A 26,297-nucleotide genomic window follows, 5' to 3' on the forward strand; every position below is an offset into this window, starting at 1 on the left:
TGAGCCAGTGACACTTCTTTCCAGCACTTGCGACAGCTCTCCAAGAGTGGTCCCTGGACCAGGAGCATCAGCATCTCCTGAGAACTTGTTAGAAATGCAAAGGCCCAGGTGCCGCCCCAGACCTCCTGCTTCTGAACCTCTGAGGTGTGGCCCAGCCAGCTGTGTTTTAGCAGCGCGCCCCCTCCCCGGCCAGGTCTACACTATCCAGTATGGTCGCCACTGTCCCATCGGTAGCAGTTTAATTATATTAAATTAATTACATCACATCTATTTAAATAAGTTATAATTAAATAACCTTTAAAAGTCATGTCCTCTGTTGCACTGGCCATGTTTCAGGCACCCGGGAGCCCCATGTGACAGCCACAGTGGGGAGCTCCGGGAGACACTTATGTCTGTCGCTCGGTGTTCCCGGCTGATACTGCTTCGCGCTCAGCTAGGAAATAACAGCGTTCAGCCCTGGCTGCATGTTAAAATCATCTGCAGGGGTTTGGTACCTTCCAATGCCCCAGCCCTACCCAAGACCAATTAAAACAGAATGGGAGGAAGGGGAGTTGCAGGCAGACTTTAGAGTTTAAGTTTTTCCAGGTGATTCTAATCAGTCTCAAGGCCAACACCGAGAACCCCCTCGGTGTTGTGGGACACGTGTGCTCTGCATGTCCCACAACACTGCCCTTGGATACGTACCAGACCTTTTTTGAGGAACGCACTCTTAGAAGCCCCTGCGTTTTACAGAAAAGCATCTGGAGGCACAGAGAGGTTGAGCAACTTGTCCACGGTCACACTGCTCTAGATGTTACCGGATGCCAAGGGGCATTCCTGGAAAGCGACAGGCAGGCCGGAGGATGGAGCCGTCTGTGATTCCTTGCCAGAGCGGAGCCCAGAGAAGCCAGTGGACTTGAGGATGGCCGCCTTGCGGTGACAGCTGCTTTTAATTTGTGTCAAAAAGAAAAGCTGCCTTTTAATTAGAACTGTTTGGGATTTTTTTTCTTTTTTCTTTTTTTTCAGCTGCCAGAGTAAGCTAGTTAACAGGGATTAGTGCAGTCAGGGAAGGCTGAACACAGCCACTCTGGGCTTTGATCCGGGGCCATCCCGAGCACTGATTTTTCTCGATGCTGCCTGCCGTGGCGTCTCCGCAGGTGGTGGGCGGCCACTACGGGAACAAGTTCAGGTCCGGCCAGTGGTGTGCACACTGAGGGTCCATGGCCAAGCATCTGGCTGCTTGATTTTAGAACAAGGGGTACGGGGTGCCCGGGGGGAGGGGCACACAGTCTGTTGAGCATCCATCTCTTGGTTTGGGCTCTACTTCTGATCTCAGGGTCCTGGGATCAGGCTTTATGCTTTGCGTGGAGTCTGCTTGAGATTCTCCTTCTGCCCCTCGTGCTTGTCCTTTCTCCCTAAAATAAATAAATTCAAAGAAAAGGAAAGGAAAAAAAAAAAAAACAAGGGGTTGGGGGCAGATGTGGAAGGGGGTCTGTGGAGCAAGACAGGGAGGGAGCAACGTGCCCCTCTGGAGCTCGAGAGGGTGGAGGGCCGTGCTTCTGCTGACCTGCCCCCCAGGGACCGACGGCAGCCTTTGATCCTGACGGTTCATCCTCGGCGATCCCCCTGGGACTCTTGCACCAGTCCCCTTCTGGTGTCCCAAGACCCTGTGACAAGCCCCTAGGAAGCCAAGGCTGAATTACTCCCTCCTTCGTGTTCTGATCAGTGTTTGCCGTTTTCCCGTGTGATAGCCTTCAGGGGACTCGCCCTGTTCCCTGCCCTGCTGACCTGTCCCCCGGGGCTGTTGTAATGGGTAGCTGCGTCCGATGACCTCGACCCCTGGCTTCTGCCGCTCCGAGAAAGTCACCTGCAGTTTCCCATCCCCTACTGTCCGTGTCGCCTTTTCTTCCCTAGTGTTCAATTCCCTGGACATGTCGCGCTCGGTGTCCGTGACGACAGCCGGGCAGTGCCGCCTCGCCCCGCTGATCCAGGTCATCCTGGACTGCAGCCATCTGTACGATTACACCGTCAAGCTCCTCTTCAAACTCCACTCGTGTGAGTACAGTGGACCACATCTCCTCCGGAAGGAGGATGACAGCAGAGGCTGTCCCTTCTGGGTCCTTTCTGCCGCGGCTCCCGAAGGCCCTAGAGCTCCCAGCCCCCTTGAGAGTGAAGAGCGGGGCACAAGCTTTGGTGTGCCCATGGAAGCCCCTGGCTCTCCATAGCCGTGTCCTGGGACCGTTCCCCCCCCGCACCTCTGGCTTCACCACGTCCCCGTCCGCCCATGTCCCGTATCCCAGGACCCACACGAATGATGATACCAGACCTGACCTGTACCCACGGGGCACATGGGCAGCGGTGTCCAAAGTGTTCAACCACACAGCTTCTCTACGTGTGGACTTTGTGGGGGAATAGAAAATGTGAAACAGCTGCTCTCGTACCTAGGGGGCCGGCCCCTCCCCAGCCACAGAACCCTGGGATGTGTTCGTAGATTCTGTCTGGGAAGCTACTGTAGAACTCTCATACTTTCGCATGCTTCCTGTTCAGGACAGTGCGTGTGGGTCCTCCTCCTGCGGGGTCTGCTGCGGGTGGGTCCAGTAGCTTCGGGGGTCTGTGTGGTGGAACCATCTCCCAGGTGAAGCTGATGTGGGTGGTTTCTGGGTCACACTCAGAGACATTCCCCGTGAGGGAGATACACATGCAGGAATGTATGGATGATGGAGAACTGAGAAAATCCAAGACCTGAGTGCATATTAGCAAGGCGTTACGGCCCTGGCAAAGGCACAGGGATGCATGTTGGAAGGCAGGGACAAGGGATACTCTAGAACCGTGGTCTCAGAGAAGTGGGTCTGATTATCTAGCGGGGGCATGGGAAGCAGCATCACTGGGATTAATCCAGGATCATCTCAGGGAAGGGAGGTTGGAATCGGATGTTTAAGCAATAGGAAGGCTTTGGAGCAAGTGATTGTACCCAGAGGGACAGAGAGTGGACTGAATCCCAAGGGAAGAAAAGCAGTTGTCCTCCCCAATGTATACTTACCTGAAAATAAAGGTTTCATTTTAGAATAGTTTTAGATCTACAGAAAAGTTGTGAAGATCGCTGAGAAAGTGCCCCCATGCCCTGAACCTAGTTTCCTTTATTATTAATACCTTACACGAATATGATGCATTGTTACAACGAATGGACCAATACTGATAAATTATTTCTCAATTGAAGTCCGTACTTCACTCAGATTTCCATGGTGTTTACCTAACGTGCCATCCAGGACACCACATCACACTGACTCGTGTCTCCCTGGCTTCCTCTTGGCTGCTACCGTTTCTCGGACTTGCCCCGTTTTTCACAACTTTGATAGTTCGAGAATTGGTCGCGCTCGTGTAGAATGTCCCCTGATTTAAGTCTGCCCGATGTTTTTGTCATGACTAGGGGTAAGGACTCGAGGGAGAGAAGCCACTGAGATAAAGTGCCATCGTCACCCTCTGTATACTGGGCATTTCGAATTATGTTATACACCTACTTCTTTGTACCAAATAAATGTATCATCTACTCAAAAATTCCTAAAATGTACGTTGAAGGAATAAAACAAGAAATAAAGGGATCACTGAGTTGTGATCTGTCGTTGAGGTACGCAGCGTCACGCATTCTGGGAAGCAGGGACCTCAGAGAGCCCGCCCCGTAGGGGAGGAGGCTGGTCTAAGAGTCCTCTTGCCATTGGTTGTGACCAAGTGAGCACCGGATGGGGACCGACCCAGTACACGTACATCTGGGAGAGCCATCCCTGTGCCACCTGCTGGGGGTCTGTCCTGCTGTTTGGCATCTTCCGTGGGGCACAGCTTCCAGCCCGCTGTACCCAGAATGGGTCATGCTCTGGGGACAAATGGACAGATGTGGAGGATAAAGCGCTCTTGGACTCACCACTGCCCCTTCTGGGCCCCTTTGGTCACCAGTCCCTGTCCCTGGGGCAGCTCGAGGCCAGGAATGGCCGCACCCCCCTGTGGGGCTGGCTGCAAGCCCCGGCATGGATGGTCTTCTCCCTCCGGAGCTCCGCGTGGCTTACCTTCTCACCCTTCCCAATTCCCTCCTCACCCTTTCCAATTTCTTCCAGGTCTCCCAGCCGACACCCTGCAAGGCCACCGGGACCGCTTCATGGAGCAATTCACCAAGTAAGTGGCTTGAGGGAGAGAATCAAAGGCTGTGAACACCCAGATCTGTGTGCCTGGCTGGCTGAGCCTTGCCTCTGAATTCCAGTCTCACGCTCCCGATGATCTGTCTCCAACTGAGCACTGGGTTTTCCTTCCCCGGACTTTTTCTCCCAGTTGTGTCGTCGATTGACCGTCCAGCTCTTGGTTTTGGTTGTGATGATGGGGCTGTGGGATGGAGCCCCTCGGTGGGCTCAGCACTCGGCGGGGAGTCTGCTTGAGAGTCTCTCTCCCTCTCCCGCTCCCGCTCATGAGCTCACTGTCTCTCTCTAAAAATCAGTACATAAACAAAAAAAACCACAAGATTTTTTCTCCCTGGCCTTTCCTCTCTCAGTAAATGCTACCACGTGCGTTGAGGCCAGCGATCTGGAACTGTCTTCCCCACTCACGTCCAGTCCACTGGCACATGTTCTGCTCGTTTATCTTGGTTCTGATCATAGCTGGCGTCTCTTGGGCTACCATCGTTTTGTGCCCGGACCCTCCAATATGGCAGACGCCCGGGGCTTCCACTCCTGCCCCCTGAAACCCCGTCCCCCATCCCAGCCGTTAGAACAACCTTGTAAAGACGTCATTCCCTTGGTCAGACGGTGGCTTCCGATCACACTGATAATCAAATCCAAGCTCTTCTCCATGGTCTACAAGGCCCCGCTTGCCGTCTCTGACCTCGTCTTTAGGGCTTAGGGTGTTTCTGCCGCACAGGGGTCCTTTTTCAGTTCCTGGAACATTCTCAGCTCATTTCTCCATCAGGGCCTGCCTTAGCGTCTGCGTTCCGTTGCTTCGGCCGGCCCTTCTCCCAGCCTGGTGTGAGACAGAGAACCCAGGTGCCGAGAAGGGCGCTGGGGCTCTCTTTGACCCTCTTGTGTTGCTCTTAACTTTCTTCAGCCCTGACAACAGAGAAAAAGCCAAACCGCCAACCCCCCAAGCTCAGACTTCTCTTGCTGGTTCCCGGGCAGCAGTCAGAGGCCAAGTTCAGGGTTGTGCTAACCTCCCGGTTTGCTTATTCCGTTTGAAAAGCCTTATATGTTTATTCTATAATAAATGACTTATTAAATCCTAGGAGACAGGCCCTGGGGCTGATTTCCTGGAATGGTAAATTCCAGTAGCTTATGAAAGCAATGCAGCCTATTACCGTTGGCTCTAGCCCAGAAACGGGGGTGGGGGGGTGGTCAGGTGATTTTATTTCCTTTCATTTTTTTCTAGCTTATAAAAACCTCTCCCATGAGCGGCTCCCTCACTTTCTTGTTGGCACGGTCCTGGTAGCTCTCTGAGGCCTCGGTGTCCCCGAATTTGGGGAAAGCGCCAATGACCTCAGAGGGACAGTCCCAACTTGGGGTTGGAAGGGCTGGCATGAGATCCCAGGGGTTCAGTGTATTGGGCTGAGCTGGAGGAGACTGTGTGTTGCGGGGAGAGGGCACAGAGACCCACAATCCTCCTTCCTCTCAGGAAATCTGTCCGGTGCTCTCTGCTTCCTCAGCCTTCCATGTTTTGATTCCAAATGGGGACCCGAGGAGGAGAGGAAAATGTGCTTTCTTCGTTCCTGTAGCCTCAGGATGGGGACACAGTAGAAATGGATCACTTTTCTCCAGCGAGGTCCTGATGAGTTAATTCGAGTTAATGCCTCTGTGCGTGGTGCTGTGGCGAACCCAGCTCAGAGGGGCTTAGTCTCTGCCTTCTAGAAGCGTCTAGTCTAACTGGGGAGATAACACAGAGATCGAGAACAAAGAGATCTCTCTCAGGAATAAAGTTCCCTTCCCCATCCCTGTGGTTAGGACAGTGAATGTATTTTCTAAGCCCAACGTTCCCGGGAAGACACCTGCGAGGCAACAGCATCAATTCTACAGAGATGCCAAAGTTTGTTCTAAGGTGACCCTCTCTTCCAGAGGGTTTTGCCCTTTGACTACCTCTTTCTCATCACCACATAAGCAAGCCCGGGCTACAGATAACCTCTCCCTGCAGCATCACAATTGAATCCCAGCGCCATGGAGGTCATCTCCTTGACAGCCCGCGCCTTTGGGCTGGGCAGGCAGCCGGACTGCTGGGGAAGGGTGGGGGGCGCTGCACTGTCCCCGACCCCGGCCCCCAGCACCCCTCAGGCCCTTCTCCATCCCCAGGTTGAAAGATCTGTTCTACCGCTCCAGCAACCTCCAGTACTTCAAACGGCTCATTCAGACCCCTCAGCTGCCGGAGGTAAGAGCGCCCAGCCCCGCGGTGGGAGCTGCTGGGTCCTGGGTGTTCTCAGATCTCAGGGATGGGCGGGCCTGGCGGGTGACCCGGTTTGAGGGTGTGTCCTCCGTCTTCAGAACCCACCCAACTTCCTGCGGGCCTCTGCGCTGTCGGAACACATCAGCCCTGTGGTGGTCATCCCGGCTGAGGCCTCGTCCCCAGACAGCGAGCCCGTCCTGGAGAAGGATGACCTCGTGGACATGGACACCTCCCAGCAGGTGAGGAGCACCTGACTGGAACCTGAGGGTTAGGGTCATAGCAGGGGAGCGAACCCCGCGTGCAGCCCCTCGAGCTGCCCCGTACGTGCAGGGGAGAGGACGGGAGAGGCTCTGACAAAGACCCTTCGGCCATCACCGAGCTGGATCATCTTCTTCTTCTTCTTCTTCTTCTTCTTCTTCTTCTTTTTTTTTTTTTTTTTAAGATTTTATTTATTTGACAGACAGAGATTACAAGTAGCAGAGAGGCAGGCAGAGAGAGGAGGAAGCAGGCTCCCTGCTGAGCAGAGCGCTCCATGTGGAGCTCGATCACCCTGGGATCATGACCTGAGCCCAAGGCAGAGGCTTTAACCCACTGAGCCGCCCAGGCGCCCCTGGATCGTTCTTCTAACCCAAGTGCTAGCCTAGACTCGGGCCCTGCCCTGTGGTCTCTAGGAGGGACCCCAGGTGGACATGAACCCAGTTAAGAAAGGGTCCCCTTTTTCTGCATCTAACTCCTCTGACCCCCGCACAGAAGTCTCTAGACCTTTTAACTTTGTCCTCACTCCTTTCCGGTCACCGCAGAGTTTATTCGACAACAAGTTTGATGACATCTTTGGCAGCTCGTTCAGCAGCGACCCCTTCAATTTCAACAGTCAGAATGGCGTGAACAAGGACGAGAAGTGAGTCCGGGCTGGGCGCTGGCAGGCAGTGCAGAAACTATGTGAAGCCGGGGGTCCCTCTGGCCACCCTCAATCAGGGCGGGATGCTTAGCGACACGTGGGCGTTGTAGAGAAGTGTCACGACCCTCAGATATCGGCCCCTGGAATCCCAGAGGGAGATGAGGTGAGGCTGAGCTAACCCGGGGGTGTTAAATTCGGATCTGGTAACGCGGAGGGACTTAGCGTAAAATTGATGGAATTTCAAAGAACTTTCTCCATATTAACACCAGCTCTCAACTTCCTCCCCTGCTCTCCCAGCTCGCATTTAGAAGGACAGGGATGGAAGGAAAGCACAGTGGAAGCAAACTTGTTCTCCTTCTGTTCCCAGGGATCACTTAATCGGTCAGCTGTACAGAGACGTCAGCGAGCTGAAGGCACAGCTGGAGAACGTGAAAACGGAGGTATGAGTCGGGCCCTGATCTGGTTCTGGGCTTCGCCGTGACGTGACATGTTCACGTGAAACTCGCTTGGCAGAGACACTTGTCAGACCCCATTTTAAGGTGGGAGGTGCAAAATAGAAATGCAAATAGAAATGCGAAAGCCAGAAGGTCCTGGTCCTCCCGCAGTCTTGGCGGTGCTGCATTTCCGTCATTCCTACCTTGACAACGGCTTCTGAGCCAACGGCCCACGGCTGGCCGGAGGCTTCGCTCACAGGGACAGGCAAACATCGCCTCCTCCCCCATGCCGGCTTGTCCAGGATTGCTCCCAGGCCACTCTAACAGACCGGAGCTCCCCTGTTGTCACCCTTTGTTGGCCGGGTGGCCTGGAATGACCAGAAGCCTCCACTCCTGTGAGGCTCGGTTGTGGGCTTGTAGGCACACGTGGGTATTTATTGGATCGGTCCTGAAAACTGGGAGGACCCGCTTCTCCTGCCCAGCCCAGCCCAGAGGCAGGGTGCTGGGGCTCACCACTGAGTGTGTCCCGCAGAGCCAGCGGGCCGTGCTACAGCTGAAGGGCCGGGTCAGCGAGCTGGAGGCCGAGCTGGCGGAGCAGCGACACCTGCGGCAGCAGGCGGCTGACGACAGCGAGTTCCTCCGGGCCGAGCTGGACGAGCTCAAGAAGAAGCGAGAAGACACGGAGAAGGCCCAGCGGAGCCTGACGGAGATAGAAAGTGAGTCCGTTAGGCTGGGGTGGGAGCCCCAGAGTCACGCGAGGCTCATGGGGAAGGATGGGGCTGGGCGGCAGAGCCTCAGCCCCGTGTCCGTCCGGAAGAACCATCTAGAAGGACCTTGGTGTCACCAGTCAGAGGGGTGGGTGGGAGCCCACACAGGGGAGAGCCCCATGGGCTCAGAATGTGGGGACAGGAACCAGGAGGTGACAGTAGGGTGCCTGCCTGGGGGAAGAGGTGTCCGAGGGAGAGCTGGCCTAAAGCCAAAACACACCAAGTGTGCAGAGCTCAGGAGGCGTGAATCTGTGCTGTGATCTGAATCTGGGGGTGGGGTGGGGGGCTTTTTTTTTTTAAGACAACTGTCCATAGGATTTTTAAGGGCGAAGAGGGTGTCTGCATTTGTGAAAAGAAAGAAGGGTGTCCTAGGGACTCTGGCTTATGGGAAGGCAGGCACAGGGACCCAGCAGGGGTAGGCTGCTCACCTTGGCTATGGACCACACAGGGAGAGCCCAGGCCAACGAACAGCGGTACAGCAAGCTGAAGGAGAAGTACAGCGAGCTGGTACAGAACCACGCCGACCTGCTGCGGAAGGTAGGGCCCTGCGCCAGAGGCAGCTCCGTGCCTCTGCCAGTTCCGAGCGAGGCACCCTCCTCATGAAAACCACTGCTTTGTCAGGCTCCCTGGCCTTCCATTTCTTGACTTTCAAAGCCAGCCCCCATTGGATTATCCCCCATCTTTATTATTCTTTTATTTTATCTATTCATTTATTTTTAGGGTGAGATCGAGCGGGGTCAGAGGGAGGGAGAGAATCCCAAGCAGGTTCCATGCCCAGCGCAGAGCCCGATGTAGGGCTCGATCTCACAATGATCATGACCCGAGCCAAAAATCAAGACCCGACTGAGCCACCCAGTTGCTCCTATTCTTTGAATACTTGAGCATTGAGCGTCTGAAGATGACAGCTCTCTTCTGGCTTCTCCCTGGGTAGAAACGTGATTTCTCTGTCCAGCGGTCTGAACGCTGCCCCTTGTTCTGGAAGGGGGGGGAGGCTGTCCCTGAGCTGTGCAGCCCAAGATGAGCCAGTACGAGACACTGTTCTATCCCTACAGAATGCGGAGGTGACCAAACAGGTGTCCGTGGCCAGGCAAGCCCAGGCGGATTTGGAACGAGAGAAGAAAGAGCTCGAGGACTCTTTCCAGCGCATCAGCGACCAGGCACAGCGGAAGGTGAGCGGAAGGAGGAGAGCACGAGGGGTTAGAGGCCTGGCGCCATGACAGGGTACCATGAACACCTGGGGCCGAAAGAGCACCCATGAGTCGGTGGGGGTCGGCAGGCAGGTCCATTGCAGTAGGACATGTTGGAGGGAGGAAACCAAGTGCCTTACACTTAAGAGTCGGGGCTTGCTGTAATTCAGCAAGTAGGAAATAATTCAGAGTAGGAAATAAGAGTCTATTTCCTAGAAGTAAAAGTTTCATGAAGCAATACTCCTCCTTTCTCTGTGGATGCATTTGGATTTTTCTTTTTTTGCTCTGTTTATTTCATTTTTTAATTTTTTAATTAAAAAAAAAATTTTTTAAGACTATTTATTTGAGAGAGGTAGAGTAGGCAGAGCGGCAGGCAGAAGGAGAGGGAGAAGCAGGCTCCCCGCTGAGCAGGGAGCCAGATGCGAGGCTTGACCCCAAGACCCTGAGATCATGACCTGAGCCAAAGGCCGACGCTTAACCCACTGAGCCACCCAGGCGCCCTTAATTTTTTTATTTTTTTAAAGATCTAATTTTACGAAGGTTCGGGGAAGGGGCTGAGGGAGGGAGAGTCTTAAGCAGACGCCACACTGAGCACAGAACCCCACGCCGGGCTCGATCTCACAACCCTGAGATCACGACTTGAGCCAAAACCAAGAGTCAGATGCTTAACCAGCTTGGTGCCACCCAGGTGCCTCTGTTTATTTCATATTTTTTTAAATGTTAGCTGTGAATGCTAATGGATTGCAACCTGCTCTTTGAAAAATAGACTTATGAGAGAAATAAAAAGAAGAGTGGTTTCAAGATGGTAAGATTCAGCATCACACCAGGTGTTGGGGTGTCTGAATTAAAGATCCAGTTCTCGGGGTGCCTGGGTGGCTCATTCATTAAACATCTGGCTTCAGCTCAGGTCATGATCTTGGGGTTCTAGAATAGAGCCCTGCCTCAGGCTCCCTGCTTGGTGGGAAGCCTGCTTCTTCCTCTTCCGCTCCCCGTGCTTGTGTTCCCTCTCTCACTGTGCCTGTCAGATAAATAAGTCAAAAAATTTAAAAAAGATCCAGTTCGGTATCAATTAAATTCAATTTAAAATATAAAAAACACTTTTCTGTCTATTAAAAAAAAAAATCTTGTTCTACTGTAATCAGTATTATAAGCGGAAGCATGACATTTAGGAAATGTCCCTGAAATTCTCCCTTCGACCTTCCCGCTTAGTCAGAAGAAAACCTTCTGGAACATTCTGGATTCTTGCCTCTTCTCACCCACTTTTGGTCGGATGCATCCAACCTTGCATACAAGAGGGTACACAAATCTCCCATTGATAACTTGGGGGACTATTTTGAAGATTTTATTTTTAAGCCATCTCTACAGCCAACATGGGGCTTGAACTCGTGACCCCAAGATCAAGAGTTGCACGCTCTGACGACTGAGCCAGCTGGGCTCCCTGATAGCTTAGGGATTTTTGTATGTGTTTTTCCCTGGCAACCACCACCCAGACAAGAGTGCTCCTGGGTTGTTTTTTTTTTTGTCTTTCAGACTCAAGAACAGATGGAAGTACTAGAGAGCTTGAAGCAAGAACTTGCCACCAGCAAACAGGAACTCCACATCGTCCAAGGCAGTCTGGAAACTTCTGCCCAGGTGAGCATCACGTTCCTTCCCGCATTTTGTTCCCGTCGTGCTCAGCGTGTGCCTGAGGGAAATGAAGGTAGAGACCTAGAGATACCGCCTCTGGTTCCGTGTAGCCTGCTGGCGGGTCCACACTCCTGGGAAGTGGACCATTTATTTCTCGCTCTTGAACCCTGCCGACATTGCAGTCAGAGGCAAAGTGGGCCGCCCAGATCGCTGAGCTGGAGAAGGAGCGGAGCAGCTTGGCGCACGCCGTGGCCCGGCGGGAGGAGGAATTAGCGGCCCTGCAGGAGCAGCTGGACCACACCCAGGGGGAACTGTCCCTCGCAAAGGCAAGTAACCGATGCTGCCCGCCTTGTTAGCGGTAGCCTGGGTTAAGGTAGCGTGGGTTAAGGAGGTGAGGAATCCTAGCTGTTGGAAGTGGCCGCTGCTCGAAGGTTCGTGATGGGGTCTGTGTCTGATTCTCACCTCCCTGGGCCACTTCCAGGAATCAGCGGGCCAGCTCGCCAAGGACCAGAGGAGAACGCTGCTGGCGGAGGCAAGGAAGGCCGCGGAGCAGGTGGTCCAGGACGCCCTGCGGCAGCTGGAGGAGCCGCCTCTGATCAGCTGTGCCGGCTCTGCAGGTACCTGCCCCTTGCCTGCCCGTACGCGCCAACTCAGCGGTCAGTGCTGACGTCAAATCCCACGTGACACTGAGCTCGGGGGTTCTTTGCCTGCTGCACAGCGATGCCCAGGCTCCATGCTAAGATCTGTTCAGCCAGAAGCTCAGCCTGGGCGGTAGAACTTTCTAAAGCCCCCGGGGGTGATACCACGGCTCTATGCAGTGGGTCACGCTGATGAAACTCTCACTGGGAGCAGAGCCCTGATAGCGAGTGTAAGCACAGGGGGAGGGGGAACCGACAGCCCTGCTGCTCTCTGAACAGAACGTGGCCTGAACGACGAGGTGGTTGCTCGGGAGCCTCCAAGCCACACGGGGAGCTGTGAACGTGGCGGGGCAGGAACGCAGAATTCCCACCGTCCGTGCATGCACAGGCCCACTCTGCCTGTTCCGGAGTCCTAAGGGCATGCGGGTTGGGCAACGGGCAGAGCCAGAGCAGCTCTTGGGTGAGAGAAGCGGCCTCAGATGTGGCAGGACAGCCAGGCCCGAGACACCAGTGGAGTCACGGATAACAGCTCCGAAAGGGCCCCCTGAGGACAAGCAGGGGCAAGGAAACGCTGAGAGCTGACTTTCCCGATCAAATAGAAACGTCTGCATGACGCCTGGGTGGTTCAGTGGGTTGAGTGTCCGACTCTTGATCTCGGCGCAGGTCATGGTCTCAGGGCCTTGGGATCGAACCCCCGGTCAGACTCTGTGCTCAGCGGGGAGTTGGCTTGAGATTTTTCTGTCTCCCCACTTCCTCTGCCCCTCCCCCTGCCTGCACACATGAACACTCTCTCCCTCAGATAATCTTTGGGGGAGAAAAAAAAAAAGAAACGTCTCCATTTGGGGACGTCCACAGCAAGGCCTGCTCTGATTCAGCAGGGAACCCATCTGTGGGGGAACACAGCGGTCTCAGAGGAAGGAGCTCACTGAGTACCCAGTTTTCTGAGGGAGTGCCAGGAAACGGGGCTGCCGTGGGCAGATTCTGAGGAGAGACTTTGTGAGCTGGGCTTAGACATGAGCCAGTGGAACGGAAGAACCGGGGGGTTGGGGGGGTGGTCACACACACAGCTGACGCTACCAAGCACGCATATGCCAACCGCCGTGGTAAGCGCTCCACACGCCTCAGCCCAGTGATTCCTCACTACGGTGCCGTGAGGGGGCCCCGTGACTCTGTTTCCACCTGAGGAAACAGGCGTGGACAGCCTGACGGAGTTGAGGGTCTGGGCTCAACACTGACAAGAGTCTGAGGTCCTTGAAAGACGTATCGGGAAGGCCCGGATTGGATTTGGGCAGGCGGTCCTGAGAAGGGAGAGGCTTATTCTGGGCTGCGGATGTGGTTGCCCTGGCTCTTGGCTAAGGGACCAGATGGGCAGCTTTTGAGGTCCTGTACGAGCGCAGTCAACCCTCTTCCCTCCGCCCCCCACCTTAGGGCAACTCCTGCAGGGCCCAGGCCACTCGAGAGGGGCTCCTCTGTCACGTGCCCCCCCCGGGGGGGAGAAAGCGGGTCTGACAACTCCGACTCTGACTTGGCCCTGTCTACCCCTCACAGATCACCTTCTCTCCAAGGTCAAGTCTGTTTCCAGCTGCCTCGAGCGCCTAGAAGAAAGCTGGAGGTGCTATCTGGCCTGCCCAGAAGGTAAGAAAGGTGGCAACAGGGTCTGTTGCTTGGTGACAGCTGGGTCACGTTCAGAAATGCTGGCATGTGGAAGTAGCGACGGGTTCCTCCGCACCAAGAAAGGGGTCTCTATATAACTGGTTGAGCAGGGAAGGATGTAGGGAGGTGACACAGCCCTCAGCAGCCCCCTTTAAACTCCCGGCAGCTATCAGTGGGCTCCTCCACTCGGTCACCCTCCTTGCTCACCTGACCGGGGACACCATGGCTTATGTGAGCACCACCTGCCTTCGAGCCCCGCCGGAACCCGCCGACCGTAAGTACTGGGGCCGGGAGGCCGGGCTGGGCAGCAGGGGAGGTCAGAGGCCTTCAGAAATCCTGGTCGTTGCATCTCCAGTGCTGACCGAGGCCTGCAAACAGTTTGGCAAAGAAACCCTCCTCTACTTGGCTTTCCTGGAGGAGGAAGGAACGCGGGAGAATGACAGCACTGCCATGAGGAGCTGCCTTACCAAGATCGCCACCATTGCCGAGGTAGGAGCCGAGTTACTACCAGGGACAGGTACAGTTACTACCGGGGACAGCTAGTGAGTGCTGGTGATCTGCCTGGGACTCTGTGAGGTCCTAAGTCGGTACATCCCACACTTTGCACTTGACTCAAGGAAGGGAGAGCTGGCCCGGAAAAATCTGACCCCTGAACGACTTTCCGGTTATATGTCATGCGTTCCCTGTGTGCTGAGAACCTGCTGTGTGTCTGTCACTGTGCTAAGCGGTATCAAAGAAGGATAAGCATAGTTTCTCTGTTTTCCAAGATTTGTATCTGGTTGAGCAGGTTAATACCTACTGTGCGAGAACTGGGTATTTATTGATTTAATAAAGATGCAGTGAGGACGTCGTACATCATGGGAAGTGTGTTGGATGTAGTTGTACAGGGACAAGTAAGACATGGTCTCTATGGGAAAGGAAAATAAGAAAATCACCCATTTCTGTACAGTGGGATGAGAGCAGTGATCAGCCGTATTTTAAGAGTTCAGTACAAGGCATTTACTTAATTCCAAAAATGGGTCATGATATTAAGTCCAGGGAATGAAGAGATGAGTGCCAGAGTTGAGATTTTCATCCTCTCTCATCTGAACTGTTTTAATAGCCTTCTGATTAGTTTTTCTGCCTCTGGCCTCTTCTTTCTTTGATCTCTTCCAAAAACAGAGATCTGATTATGATTCTTCATTTGATAACCAAAGTCAAATGATGTAACGTGATGCCCAAGGACTGTCACAGTCTGGCCCTTATTCATCTTCCTGGGTCCCTCTCACCCATCACCTATACCTTGCGGTGTTGGTGGCTAGCGCTACAGTGTACCTGCCTACCTGTCTCTTTCCCCCATGAGTCCTTAAAGACAGAGCCCATGCCTTTTTCACGGTGTCCCCTTGGTCCCTGGCATGATATCTGGCAAAGCCCATAAAAAGATCAGATAGGGAGGAAGGTTCATACTGGGGAGAAGTGGGCAACGAGGTAGGGAATCATGAAGGAAGACTACGGATAACGGTGAATTGCTAACCTTTCTTTCACCGGAACGACGTGATCCTGGTGGTATTTTAGTGTTAAATAAATTGCTGATGGTGGCCTAGGGAGCGTTACTCCTTTTGCTGGAGATATAGAGCATCGTCTCCAGGGCCGTGCAGAACTGAATCTCCGTACACACACGCAAAGTGTGTAAGAGACTATGAGATGGGGATAGAAGTTAATTTTACAAAGCAAAGTGTGAGAGGGAGATCCTGGGCAGGTTTCCTTTCTGGCAATAGGACTGACCAGATGTTTAGAAGCTCATCCCAGGACAGGACGTGGAAAATGCTTAATAAAATTTGGGGAGAAAAAAATGACAATTGAGGGCGCCTGGGTGGCTCAGTGGGTTAAGCCGCTGCCTTCGGCTCAGGTCATGATCTCAGAGTCCTGGGATCGAGTCCCGCATCGGGCTCTCTGCTCAGCGGAGAGCCTGCTTCCCTCTCTCTCTCTGTCTGCCTCTCCATCTACTTGTGATTTCTCTCTGTCAAATAAATAAATAAAAATCTTTAAAAAAAAAAAAAAAAAAAAAAATGACAATTGAATCTGAATTGACTGAAAACTAAGGGAATTCTCAGAATCAGAAACCAAAAGGATGCAGGAGCTAGTATGTTTTCCATCTCTTGGCCTAGAGCTTGGATTTTAATGGACCACACATACAGAGGACAGTCAGAAATAAAACCTAGACCCAAGTAGGGTCAAAGTTTGGAATGCAGAGACTTCCTTCCCAAAACAGAACTTGGAAAGGTCACATCCTGAGTGAACTCTACTGGAGAGATCCTGTCTCAACCTTGGTTATGGAGGCGGGGAAAGGAGGCAATATGGCCACCTAGGGAATTTCTAACTACAACCATCTATTGGTGGCTTCAGGGTCCAATTCTACTACCTGTATGGCCTGGAAAAGACCAAACGGAAAATTAAAGTAGTCAGGTAGTTAGGGGCCCAGGTATCTGGCAGACACAGATCCAAATGGTCTCTGAAGGTGTATACTTTGACTCTAAATCCCAAGGAACTTTCAAAGATAAAGTCCCAAGGCACGTAAGTTCACCATAAATGCGTCCAGTATATTAAAGAATTTTTTAAAAGGTATTAAGGGTGGCAGAGGAGTAAGATATTTTCAAAAGTAACCAGATATATTCGAAAAACAACCACCAAACTTCTAGAAATGAAAACTACATCATTGAAAGTCACGACTTAGTATACAGATCCAACAGCAGGTTAAAACAAAGCTGAAGAAAGAATTAGTGAACCGGATGATAGAACTGAAGGAATTATCATAGACTATGGACCGGATTTTATGAGCTGGAGTGTAGAAGTTAGATATAGAATGTTTAATCGGGGTTTCAGGTGAAGATAATAGAAAAGTGATGTCCTTTTCCCCGCTAAGTAACATTTTTAGTTCTGTGTGTTACAGACTTTTATCTACACGTGCTTTTTCCAGCATTCTGTGTTTGAGTTCCTTCCATGCAGATGTGCTCATTTTCACTGCTCTGTAGCATTCCGTCGCACGATTACCTCTCAAGTTCTACTTCTCTGATGTAGTATCTGTTCATATTTATTTACACATCTATGATAGATGTGTAAATCTATAGGTCTATTGTTGATGGACGCTTGGGTTCTTTCCAGTTTGGGGCTATCACAGATGTGCTGTATGGTCACTCTGGGGCCTATCTCCTGATGTAAGAGTTTCCCTGGGGATAGAATTACCACATTATAGGGTGATTCCCACACATGGACTACTGAGGGAATGAGCAGTTCTAGGAAAATGCGTACAGTAGGATTCCTTTTAATTAAAAACCACAACAGGGTGCCTGGGTGGCTCAGTGGGTTAATTAGCATCTGACTCTTGGTTTCAACTCAGGTCATGATCTGAGGGTCATGAGATTGAACCCCAAGTCAGGTTCTGCAGTCAGTGTGGAGTCTGCTTAACTATTAAATAAATAAAGTCTTTAAAATAAGTAAATATCAAAACATACGTACTTAACATTATAGGTGGGGTTTTTTGTTTTTTTTTTTTTTAAGATTTTATTTATTTATTTATTTGACAGATCACAAGCAGGCAGAGAGAGAGGAGGAAGCAGGCTCCCTGCTGAGCAGAGAGCCCGATGCAGGGTTCGATCCCAGGACCCTGGGATCATGACCTGAGCCGAAAGCAGATGCTTAACCAACTGAACCACCTAGACACCCCATAAATAAATCTTAAAATAAAATACCTCCCAAGCCACAAATACAATATATTGTGCAACTGTGCGGCAGGATCCAAGCAGCTACAACTGAGTGGCCTTGTAGGCTTAGGCAGGGATGGCTTTCTGGAAGGAGGGGAGTAGAATGTGAGGTTCTGGGGTTCACGCAGTGGCAAGTTCCAGACAAGGCCTGCACAGGAGGCCCCTTTGTGGATTCCAGAAATGTGTTATGTGATAGGGCCCTCCTCTCCTGCCTTCTGCCACGGGAGAACAAAGAGATCAAAGGGTCATTGCAGCATTTGTGATGCTGTTCCCAGGAGCTCCTGCCCAGAGGCCTGGACATCAAACAGGAGGAGCTGGGGGACCTGGTGGACAAGGAGATGGCTGCCACGTCCGCTGCCATCGAAACTGCTACGGCCAGAATTGAGGTATGGAAGCGTCTGGCAGTCTCCCAAAGCCACGCTTTTGCAGCTTCCTTGTGGGGACATTGCCCATTGGATGTCTCTGACTTGTTCATGAAGGCTCCCAAGGCCCCCTCTGAGCCCAGCCGAAATCCAAATTCCCCAGGATCCCCCAGGGATTAAAAAGTGAGAAGACCCTCCCCTACTTTGGTGTTGGTTCATCCGGCGTCACTTGGGGACAGGTCGGTCCACGAAGCTCCGTTTCTGCATGATGGGGCAGTGGTAATAGGACATGCCTTGGAGGGGTGTGGTAAGAGTTAAAGGATTTAATGCACATTTATCTTTGCGGCGGGCACCCGTGCAGTCAGCAGACATGGTTGTCCCGGGGAAGAGCTGAGTGGGTAGCACTGGAGAGGTCCCAGAGCATTCCTGGAGGAAGACTCAGTCTGCTCGCCTTGGTCAAGTACCAGCCAGGGGGACCTGGGAACGGCTGCCCCCCTCCCCCCGCCGCCCTTCACTGGCAGGGTGCCACAGCTCTCAGAATTCTGTGCACACGTCAGCTTATGATGGACACTCACGGACAATAGAGTCAGCCTGCCGGGGCTGCTTCCCACGGAAGAGATCAGAAGTCTGGATTCTTTTCCCAACTCACCAGGATGTGGATGGGCCCTTGTGGATTTGAGTTTCTCAACTGCCCCAGGATGTCGGGACACAAGGTGTCTCAAGGTACCAGTGAATGCCCGGTACCCACCACATGTTGAGAAACCCTGCTTCTTTTCAACAGGAGATGCTCAGCAAATCCCGAGCTGGAGACACAGGAGTCAAATTGGAGGTGAACGAAAGGTCAGTCCGAGCCGTGTGGGGACACCTAGGTGATGAGGATGAGTATATCCCGCAGTGGATTATATGAATTAGAACAGGAGCCACAACAGGCAGCGGCCGAGTTCATATACATGTCAATAATGATGTTCTTGGGGATAATATCGCCATTGCATTTTAGGGGAAGAGAAACCCCAAGAATCATCATGTAACTGTCCCCAGTCGAGTCTCCCTACTCACGTGCCTTTCTGGGAAGGTATATTCCCCACTGCCTTTCCCACCCCAAGTTTGCCTGTGTTTAGGCCTGAACAAGAGAACAGATTCCTTCATTATTCCCAGTTTCTTTTTTGTGTCCCTAACTTTTAAAATTTTTTTTCCTCCTAGGATCCTTGGTTCCTGTACAAGCCTAATGCAAGCTATTCAGGTCCTGATCGTGGCCTCGAAGGACCTCCAGAGAGAGATAGTGGAGAGTGGCCGGGTAAGCATGGGTGAGGACCCCTGGACGGGAGGAGCAGACATCATTCACAGACTCCTGGTTCACCAAGAGGCTACGTCTACTCGATACACTCATCCACATTCAGCGAAATCCGCGGGTGCTGCCTTCTTATGCCGTGTGCGCCTCTGAGGGCACACGGCCTCTCACAGCTGAGCATAGATGCCCATGGAAAGAAGCTGGGGCGCTGCCGGGTCCCCAAGGGGCAGTCAGCCTCAGCCTTCAGCTGCTGGGCATTAACCAGGGCAACATCGTGGGAACCTGCTCTAGAAAGCCCATGTGCATTGCAAGCCTAGGCCCTCAGAGAAAGGGAGAGCTTTGGAAAATGGGGCAGATCGAAAGGGCCGGCCTGGTTCCTGACCTTTGCCTGTAGGCGCGGCCTTGTCTCCTTCCCGAGGCAGAGTCAGTGGACAGTTACTCATAGACAGGCTGTGATCGAAGGGCTCACTGGGCTTTCTCCCTCCTCTGCTGGTGTTTCCTTCTCACATTCTGCGTGCAGCTGCCCGCTCAGGAGGCAGAGGCCCAGGGAGCGATCCCGGAGCCGGAACACTATCCCGGAAAGAAGGCAGCCATCTCTGCTTTGGTGGTGGTGCTTTTTATCAGTGCCGAGAGGGGCTGAGTAAGGAGGGCCTGTGGCTTCCAAGACTAACAGACACTTCCACAGCGTGAGAGCATGTTGAAATCCCGAGGAGACATAATGTGCCTCATTTATTCACTGGGTTTCTCTCTTCTCTTGGCACATCGTGGCAAAGGTTAGACTCTTCTTGGATCACATTGTCCTAGGTGCGTGTGAACAGATTCCGATTCTTATCTATACAACCTGGAAATAGGGTACAAGAGAAATGCCACGGGCATTGGAGTTAGAGACGCCTAGGGTTTACTTCTGCCTATCTCCTGCGTGAACTTGAGAAAAGGATCTTTGCTTTTCTGAGTCTTCATTTGCCTATCTGTAAAATGGGATGGTAATGCTTTTGTCTTGGGATTAGTTTGAGGTCCCAATGGGAGTAATGGGCTTAAAAGCACCTGGGGCATAGGAGGCCCTCAAGAAAAGCTAGTCATTATCACTTTTCACTTCCTTAGGGCACAGCCTCCCCGAAAGAGTTTTACGCCAAGAATTCTCGATGGACGGAAGGACTCATCTCCGCTTCCAAAGCCGTGGGCTGGGGAGCGACCGTCATGGTGTAAGAGTCTGTCACTCCCAAGGGCTTCCCAGCCGCACTCCCAACTCCCTCGGCCCAACCCAGACCACAGCCGAGGGGAAAACGTCTGCTCCTTAGAAAAGAGCTGTGGGTAGGGAAGTCAACAGGACTGAAAGTTTGAAAGGGAGCCTGGGTGTCCTGGGGTTGCGCCGGGGTGGGGCCGACAGGCCAGCTAGGCTCCCTGAGTAGCCAGGGTGACGGGCGCGATCTGGAGATGGAATCACAAGGGGTGGCGATCGTAAGGGATGGCAGCTGTCCATGACATGCTTTGTCTTGTCCCTTCCTGTCTACCAGGGATGCAGCCGATCTGGTGGTGCAAGGCAGAGGGAAGTTCGAGGAACTGATGGTGTGTTCGCATGAAATCGCTGCGAGCACGGCCCAGCTTGTGGCCGCCTCTAAGGTAGGACCCGCACAGGACCCCCTAAGGGCCGACGAGCTTGGAGAACACTCGGTCCGTACTGCCTGTCCCGAAAACATCACTTGTCCAGGATCCAGGTAGATGAGGTCCCAGGTTAAAATTCTGCCTCTCGAGGGTCTCCTACTACCCTCCTCTGAGAGCCTTTGCCTCAGTCAGCAAGGAGCCCCTCTGCCCAGCTCGCTGCCTGGGCTCCTCTTGGCTCTCATGGCTTCTGTGACAAGTGGCCTTTGAGGGTCCCAGCCATGCTGACCTCTGATTAGCACTCAGGGCATTCAAGGAGCACTTAAATTAATCGGTAAATTAATGAATTTATTAATTTTAAATTTTTTATTTAATATTTAAATTTTAAAATTTTAATTATATAAAATATCTATAAAATTATATATAAATATATATAAAATATATAAAGATAAATTTTTAAAAATTTTAAATTTAAATTAAAATTTCTTTTAATTAATACGTTAAAGGAGCTCTTAAAAGGTTGGTGCCATGAGCTGGTTCCCTGGCTCAGCTCCGCGGTTCCACAGCCAATGTCTGACTCTCCTGAAGAGCCTCCAGATTCGAACCATTACCCCCAACTAATCGTAAGACAGAGCTTGTTACTGAAATCCGGCTGTGAGTTTTATAGTACCCCGGGGAGCGTCCTTCTCATCCTTGTTTAATGTTGTCCCAAATTAATTTCCGCAACTGGAGCAATTTATCACAAGAACCAGTAAAGCTAGAGTCTGAGGCTCTCAAGCAAATAAGCCAGGAGTAATTTTGCGTATTAGAGATATGGCAGGAGCTGACCCTATAGGAGTATTTTTTAAAGATTAAATTAGGGGCACCTGGGTGGCTCAGTCACCAATCAGTGAAGACTCTGCCTTCGGCTCAGGTCATGATCCCAGGGTCCTGGGATTGGGGCCCACATCGGGCTCTCTGCTCAGTGGAGAGCCTGCTGCTCCCCCTGCTGGTGCTCTCTCACTGTCTCTCTCTGACAAATAAAATCTTTTTTTTTTTTTTTTTTTTTTTTTAATTTATTTGAGAGAGCGAGAACATGCATGTGCCCACGTGGGAAACGGGCAGAGGGACGGGGAAAAAGAGAGACTTCTCCAGCAGACTCCTCGCTGAGCGTGGAGCCTGACGTGGGGCTCGATCTCAGGTCAGATCACGACCTGAGCCAAAGGCAAGAGTGGGACACTCGATGGACCGAGCCACAACAGGCACCCCTATAGGCAGCAATCTGGAAGAAGTCGATTAGCGACCGCAGCAGATCCCGTTATGTTTGTCAAGAACCGTTGGGCCCCACTGATTTGACTCCGGCCTTGCCGCCCTATGCTGTGTGACCCTAACTCTGCTTGGTCCTGGCAGGTGAAGGCTGACAAGGATAGTCCAAACCTGGCCCAGCTGCAGCAGGCCTCCCGGGGCGTGAACCAGGCCACCGCCACCGTTGTGGCCTCTACCATTTCGGGCAAATCACAGATTGAGGAGACAGGTAGCCTCCCCGGAGCAGTGCTTTTCGTATCCAGCCCATTCAGCATTCCTTCACGCTCCCTGTTTCCCACAATCCTGTCCCCACATTCTCTCTCGACCATCTTCTCTGCACGTGTGCTCAACTTTCTCATAAGGCACGTGCTGTTTGTGTCACCATAGCAACAGGCCTTAAGGCAGATTTTTCATTTAGCGATTTCTCTGGATGCAAAGGCATGACTCTCCAGGCCTGGTTGTCTCTGAGTGGGGCACGACGGGGGTGGGGGGTGGGGGCGAGGGGTGGTCCAGTCCTCGCCTGTCCATCCCTGTCTATCCATCGGTGACTTTTGCACGTGTTTTGGGAACGAGCAAACCAAGCATTTCAGCAGAGCGCCGGCCTCGGCTGTCTCTCGGCCAGGGGCGTCCCCTGACGAGACCTTCCCTCCACCCTTACAGACAACATGGACTTCTCCAGCATGACACTGACGCAGATCAAACGCCAGGAGATGGATTCCCAGGTAGGACTCCCCACTCTGAGTCTGCTCGATCAGTTCCCGGTGACCCCGACCCCAAGTATTATCCCCATGGAAAGAAGCCAGTGGGGGAGAGACTTGGGGCGGAAACAAACAGAGATGGACCCAGGAGCCTAGGAGTGAATATAAATGCCGCTTGCCAGGGACAGTGGAGATGGAGACAGGTGGCGGGTTAAGATCGGAAACGTAACCCTTGCTCACTTGTCTCGGACTGGTGTCCCCCTCACTGTTACCATCGGGGATCTCCTAACAGATGTCAACTAGCATTTAATGTCTTAACAATGGATGAATTTTTTTTTTTTCTTTAAGTAGAGCTGACATCCAGTGTTACATTATTTTCAGGCGTACGTGTAGTGATTTGACAATTCTGGGTATTACTCAGTGTCACCGCGATTAGTGTAGTCACCGTCTGTCCCCATGACTTACTTATCTGATAAATAATCCCCTCCACCGGTCCCCCACCCTCTTCCCCTCTGGCCACCACCAGTTCTCCTTATTTATGAGTCCGTTTATGTTTTGTTTTGGGTTTTTTTTTTTATTTGGCAATTTTCAAAAAAAAATCTGATATGATTTGTGTATGACCTTGGTTTAAAGAAGAAAAACCAATTCACTGAGAACCCATCGAAGGCAATGCCCTTTCTCCTGGTTGTTTGTGAAGTTCTGGCATGTGGAGGAACAGGAATCAGTGGGATCCTGAAAAAAAAAAAAGACCTGATATCCTTGTTCTGGAATTACTGATCCCAGTCTTGGGGTCAAGTCCAGAGGGAGACTGTTAAAGTCTCTCTACGGGTCAGGCAGCATTTTTAGGAAAAGTCATGTGGCCAAATACTGAAAGGTCTGAGGTCCGGTGTGAGTCCCGCCGTCTACACTGCCATGTTTACTGGGGTCCTCCAGTCCCTCTTGACTGCAGGTTCCGTCTATATGCTAGTAAGTACCAGATTCTTCTCTCTGGCCTCCATCTTCTCCTTGAGCTCTGTGATTGTCCAACTGCCTACTTGATCTCTCCACTTGAGAGGTCTCCAACGTAATGGGTCCAAACCAGGGCTCCTGGTTTCCCTCCCACCTAGATCTGCCCTGCTCCTTGTTTTCTCTGCCTCGGTAACTGGAACCCCCCCCCGACCCCCGCCACACCTAAGACCAAGGTGCTAAGGTGCTAAGACCAAGGAGTCGTCCTTGGGTCCTCCCTTCCCCCTCCCCCTTCTACATCCAGTTCCCCAGTGGGTCCTGTCAGCTCCCAGCTGTCCAAGTCTGAACCTTCCCCGCCTTTTCCATCTCCCTAACCCAGCCGAAGCCACCATTGTTTCTCTGCGGAACTACTAGAATGCATGCGAGGATTTGGATCCACGTGGTCCCATGGCAGGGCCAGGTGGCGGGGCAGTTGGGGGCAGAGAATAGGAGGAAAGGGCATTGCTGAGCCAGGTCCAGCCCTGGGCTGACGGTTGGAGGAACTCGGGGAAAGGCACACGATGGGGGTCACCAGATCATCCCCATCTCTCCATATGTTTTACATTTTTCCATAATAAAAAATTTGAAAAGAAAAAAAGGAACCACCTAACTGGGTCCAGTTGCTTCCACTGTTTGTCCAGGTTCTATGTATTTTTGGAAGCATAAATGACAGCATGTCACATCTCTGCTTGAAACCTTGAGGTGGCTTCCCTTTCATACTTAGAGCTAACCCCCAAACTCCTAGCCCACTCTCATGCATCAGCCACATGGGCTGCTTTCTGTTCTTCCCGTACCCATCTGCCTGAATAGCATTTGTTGATCACCCTTGGCCTTTATCACATGACCCTGTGTCAAGTTCCTTATAGTCTGATCTGCTCTTGTCCATGACTTTGTGTCTCCCCCCGCAAGGGAAGCAGGGACCTTGTCTGTCTGTGCACTACCATGTCTCCCCCACCTACTGCAGAGCCCAGGGTACATAATGGGTGCTCAGCAGACATTTCTTGAATTAATAAATAATCAGTAAAATGAATTAATGAGGAGTAGGGATAGCCAGGAACCAGCCTCTTCCTTGGTAGGACTGCTCTTTCCTGTATGATGATAACCCTAAGTTGTAACAGCCCCACAGAGATACCAGAAGCATCTGAGCTTGGCTCTTGCCTGGATTTCCAGGAGAGCGGGACTGAAGCAGAAGGTACACTGGTTGGGAACCCGCCACACAGATAGGCTAGATGTCGGAGCTGATTTCAGTGGGGCGTGAGATGAGCCCTACTCCCATTCAGGTGCTGGGGCTCTAACGCATCACCCCTAGGAGAGGGTCCCCATGAGGACACGGCAGAGCCACTGGGATGGACGGGTGAATGGGAGAGGATGGACGACATCAGGGGAGGGGAGGGATTAAGTCAAAGGGAGACCGTTGTCAGGTCGCCGCTCAAAAGAAAATTCCACTCGTCCCCCAGGTCCGGGTGCTAGAGCTGGAGAATGACCTGCAAAAGGAGCGTCAGAAACTGGGAGAGCTTCGGAAAAAGCACTACGAACTCGCCGGTGTTGCCGAGGGCTGGGAAGAAGGTGGGCCTCTCTGAGGGCCTGCGTGGGCGCCGTGAGGGGAGGGTGCGTATAGGGAGGGCCTTGCCCTCAGACGTGACAGAATGAGTCGCCCTTCGGGTCGCTGACTCCCCCCTCTTGACTCACAGAGCATGAGTTCTCTTCAGTTGGAAACAACCTTCGAGCCCCAAAACTGGTATAATCTGAGGTGAATTGGAAGCTTTTGTTGTCACCTCTCAAGAGCTTAATGTTGACCAGTGGACTCGTCACTCGCCGCCATTCCCTTCCAGGCCCACTTAGCCTGGCGTGTGTAGAGTTGGGTAGTGAACAAACGGATGGCGGTGAGTGAAAAGCCAAGGGGACTGCAAGTCTGACTGACTGGAGCCAGCAGTGAGGAACAACGGCCCGTGAGAGAAAGGGTCAGGGGCTAGAAGTGGCCCAGAGAGGCGTTATCACCCAGTCTGCTGCTTTTCCACGTGTCCAAATTGGCCTACTCGATCACGACCAGGACTGCCTGTCCTTGTTGTCTTGACGGACTCTGGGAGCCAACCACAGATGCCTACTGGTCGTTCCCGGACGCGTAACTCAGAATAGATGGTTATGAGCGTGAGGTATTGGGGAGCCCAACGTGGTGGCTGTTTTTGTGGCTGAAATGTGTGCACACACATGTACGGGGCTAGGAAGCAAAAATTATCATTGTCAGGGGACGCCTGGGTGGCTCAGTGGGTTAAGCCTCAGCCTTCGGTTCAGGTCATGATCTCAGGGTCCTGGGATCGAGCCCTGCGTCGGGCTCTCTGCTCAGTGGGGAGCCTGCTTCTCTCTCTCTCTGCCTGCCTCTCTTGCCTACTTGTGATCGAATTCTCTGTCAAATAAATAAAATCTTAAAAAAAAAATTATCCTTGTCTTTCAGGAACAGAAGCGTCTCCATCTGCATTGCACGAACCGGTCACCGGAAAAGAATAGAGCCACGCCGACGCCCCACACGTCCGAGTGTAAATCTTGTGGCCCATCTTTGTGTGTGTTATTCCCCAGCCATGGCCTAAGCCTCGGAGTCGGGGTGGGGGGTCCTGGTGGCAGCCACACCACCCCCGTTGTCCAGTGCCCAGGACCCCAGTGGCCTTCCACAGAGGAGTGGTGGACCAGGGCCACCCCTCACAGAGAGGACCTGCGTCCCTGCCCTGCCTGCCGTTGGACCCCTAGACGTCCAGCGTCCTCG

General features: G+C 52.4%; 1 protein-coding gene across 2 annotated transcripts in view; it reads left to right on the plus strand.

The window, feature by feature from the left end:
* Window positions 1-26,297, plus strand: part of HIP1 (huntingtin interacting protein 1) — a 139,759-nt gene that overhangs the window by 109,990 nt on the left and 3,472 nt on the right. For both annotated transcript variants that reach the window (XM_059154928.1, XM_059154927.1), the window contains exons 8-31: window positions 1,894-2,034; window positions 4,086-4,143; window positions 6,291-6,366; window positions 6,480-6,620; window positions 7,182-7,279; window positions 7,647-7,719; window positions 8,246-8,429; window positions 8,929-9,017; window positions 9,533-9,649; window positions 11,198-11,299; window positions 11,476-11,619; window positions 11,775-11,910; window positions 13,480-13,566; window positions 13,751-13,858; window positions 13,940-14,073; window positions 17,600-17,710; window positions 18,468-18,526; window positions 18,887-18,980; window positions 20,076-20,176; window positions 20,489-20,594; window positions 21,963-22,086; window positions 22,518-22,579; window positions 24,997-25,105; window positions 25,992-26,073. In XM_059154928.1, coding sequence (XP_059010911.1) covers window positions 1,894-2,034; window positions 4,086-4,143; window positions 6,291-6,366; window positions 6,480-6,620; window positions 7,182-7,279; window positions 7,647-7,719; window positions 8,246-8,429; window positions 8,929-9,017; window positions 9,533-9,649; window positions 11,198-11,299; window positions 11,476-11,619; window positions 11,775-11,910; window positions 13,480-13,566; window positions 13,751-13,858; window positions 13,940-14,073; window positions 17,600-17,710; window positions 18,468-18,526; window positions 18,887-18,980; window positions 20,076-20,176; window positions 20,489-20,594; window positions 21,963-22,086; window positions 22,518-22,579; window positions 24,997-25,105; window positions 25,992-26,044 — 2,507 coding nt within the window. In that variant the 3' untranslated portion in view covers window positions 26,045-26,073. The remainder of the gene's footprint in view (window positions 1-1,893; window positions 2,035-4,085; window positions 4,144-6,290; window positions 6,367-6,479; window positions 6,621-7,181; window positions 7,280-7,646; window positions 7,720-8,245; window positions 8,430-8,928; window positions 9,018-9,532; window positions 9,650-11,197; window positions 11,300-11,475; window positions 11,620-11,774; window positions 11,911-13,479; window positions 13,567-13,750; window positions 13,859-13,939; window positions 14,074-17,599; window positions 17,711-18,467; window positions 18,527-18,886; window positions 18,981-20,075; window positions 20,177-20,488; window positions 20,595-21,962; window positions 22,087-22,517; window positions 22,580-24,996; window positions 25,106-25,991; window positions 26,074-26,297) is intronic.

This window comes from Mustela lutreola, chromosome 17 (assembly GCF_030435805.1).
Source record: "Mustela lutreola isolate mMusLut2 chromosome 17, mMusLut2.pri, whole genome shotgun sequence".
Lineage (NCBI taxonomy): Eukaryota > Metazoa > Chordata > Mammalia > Carnivora > Mustelidae > Mustela > Mustela lutreola.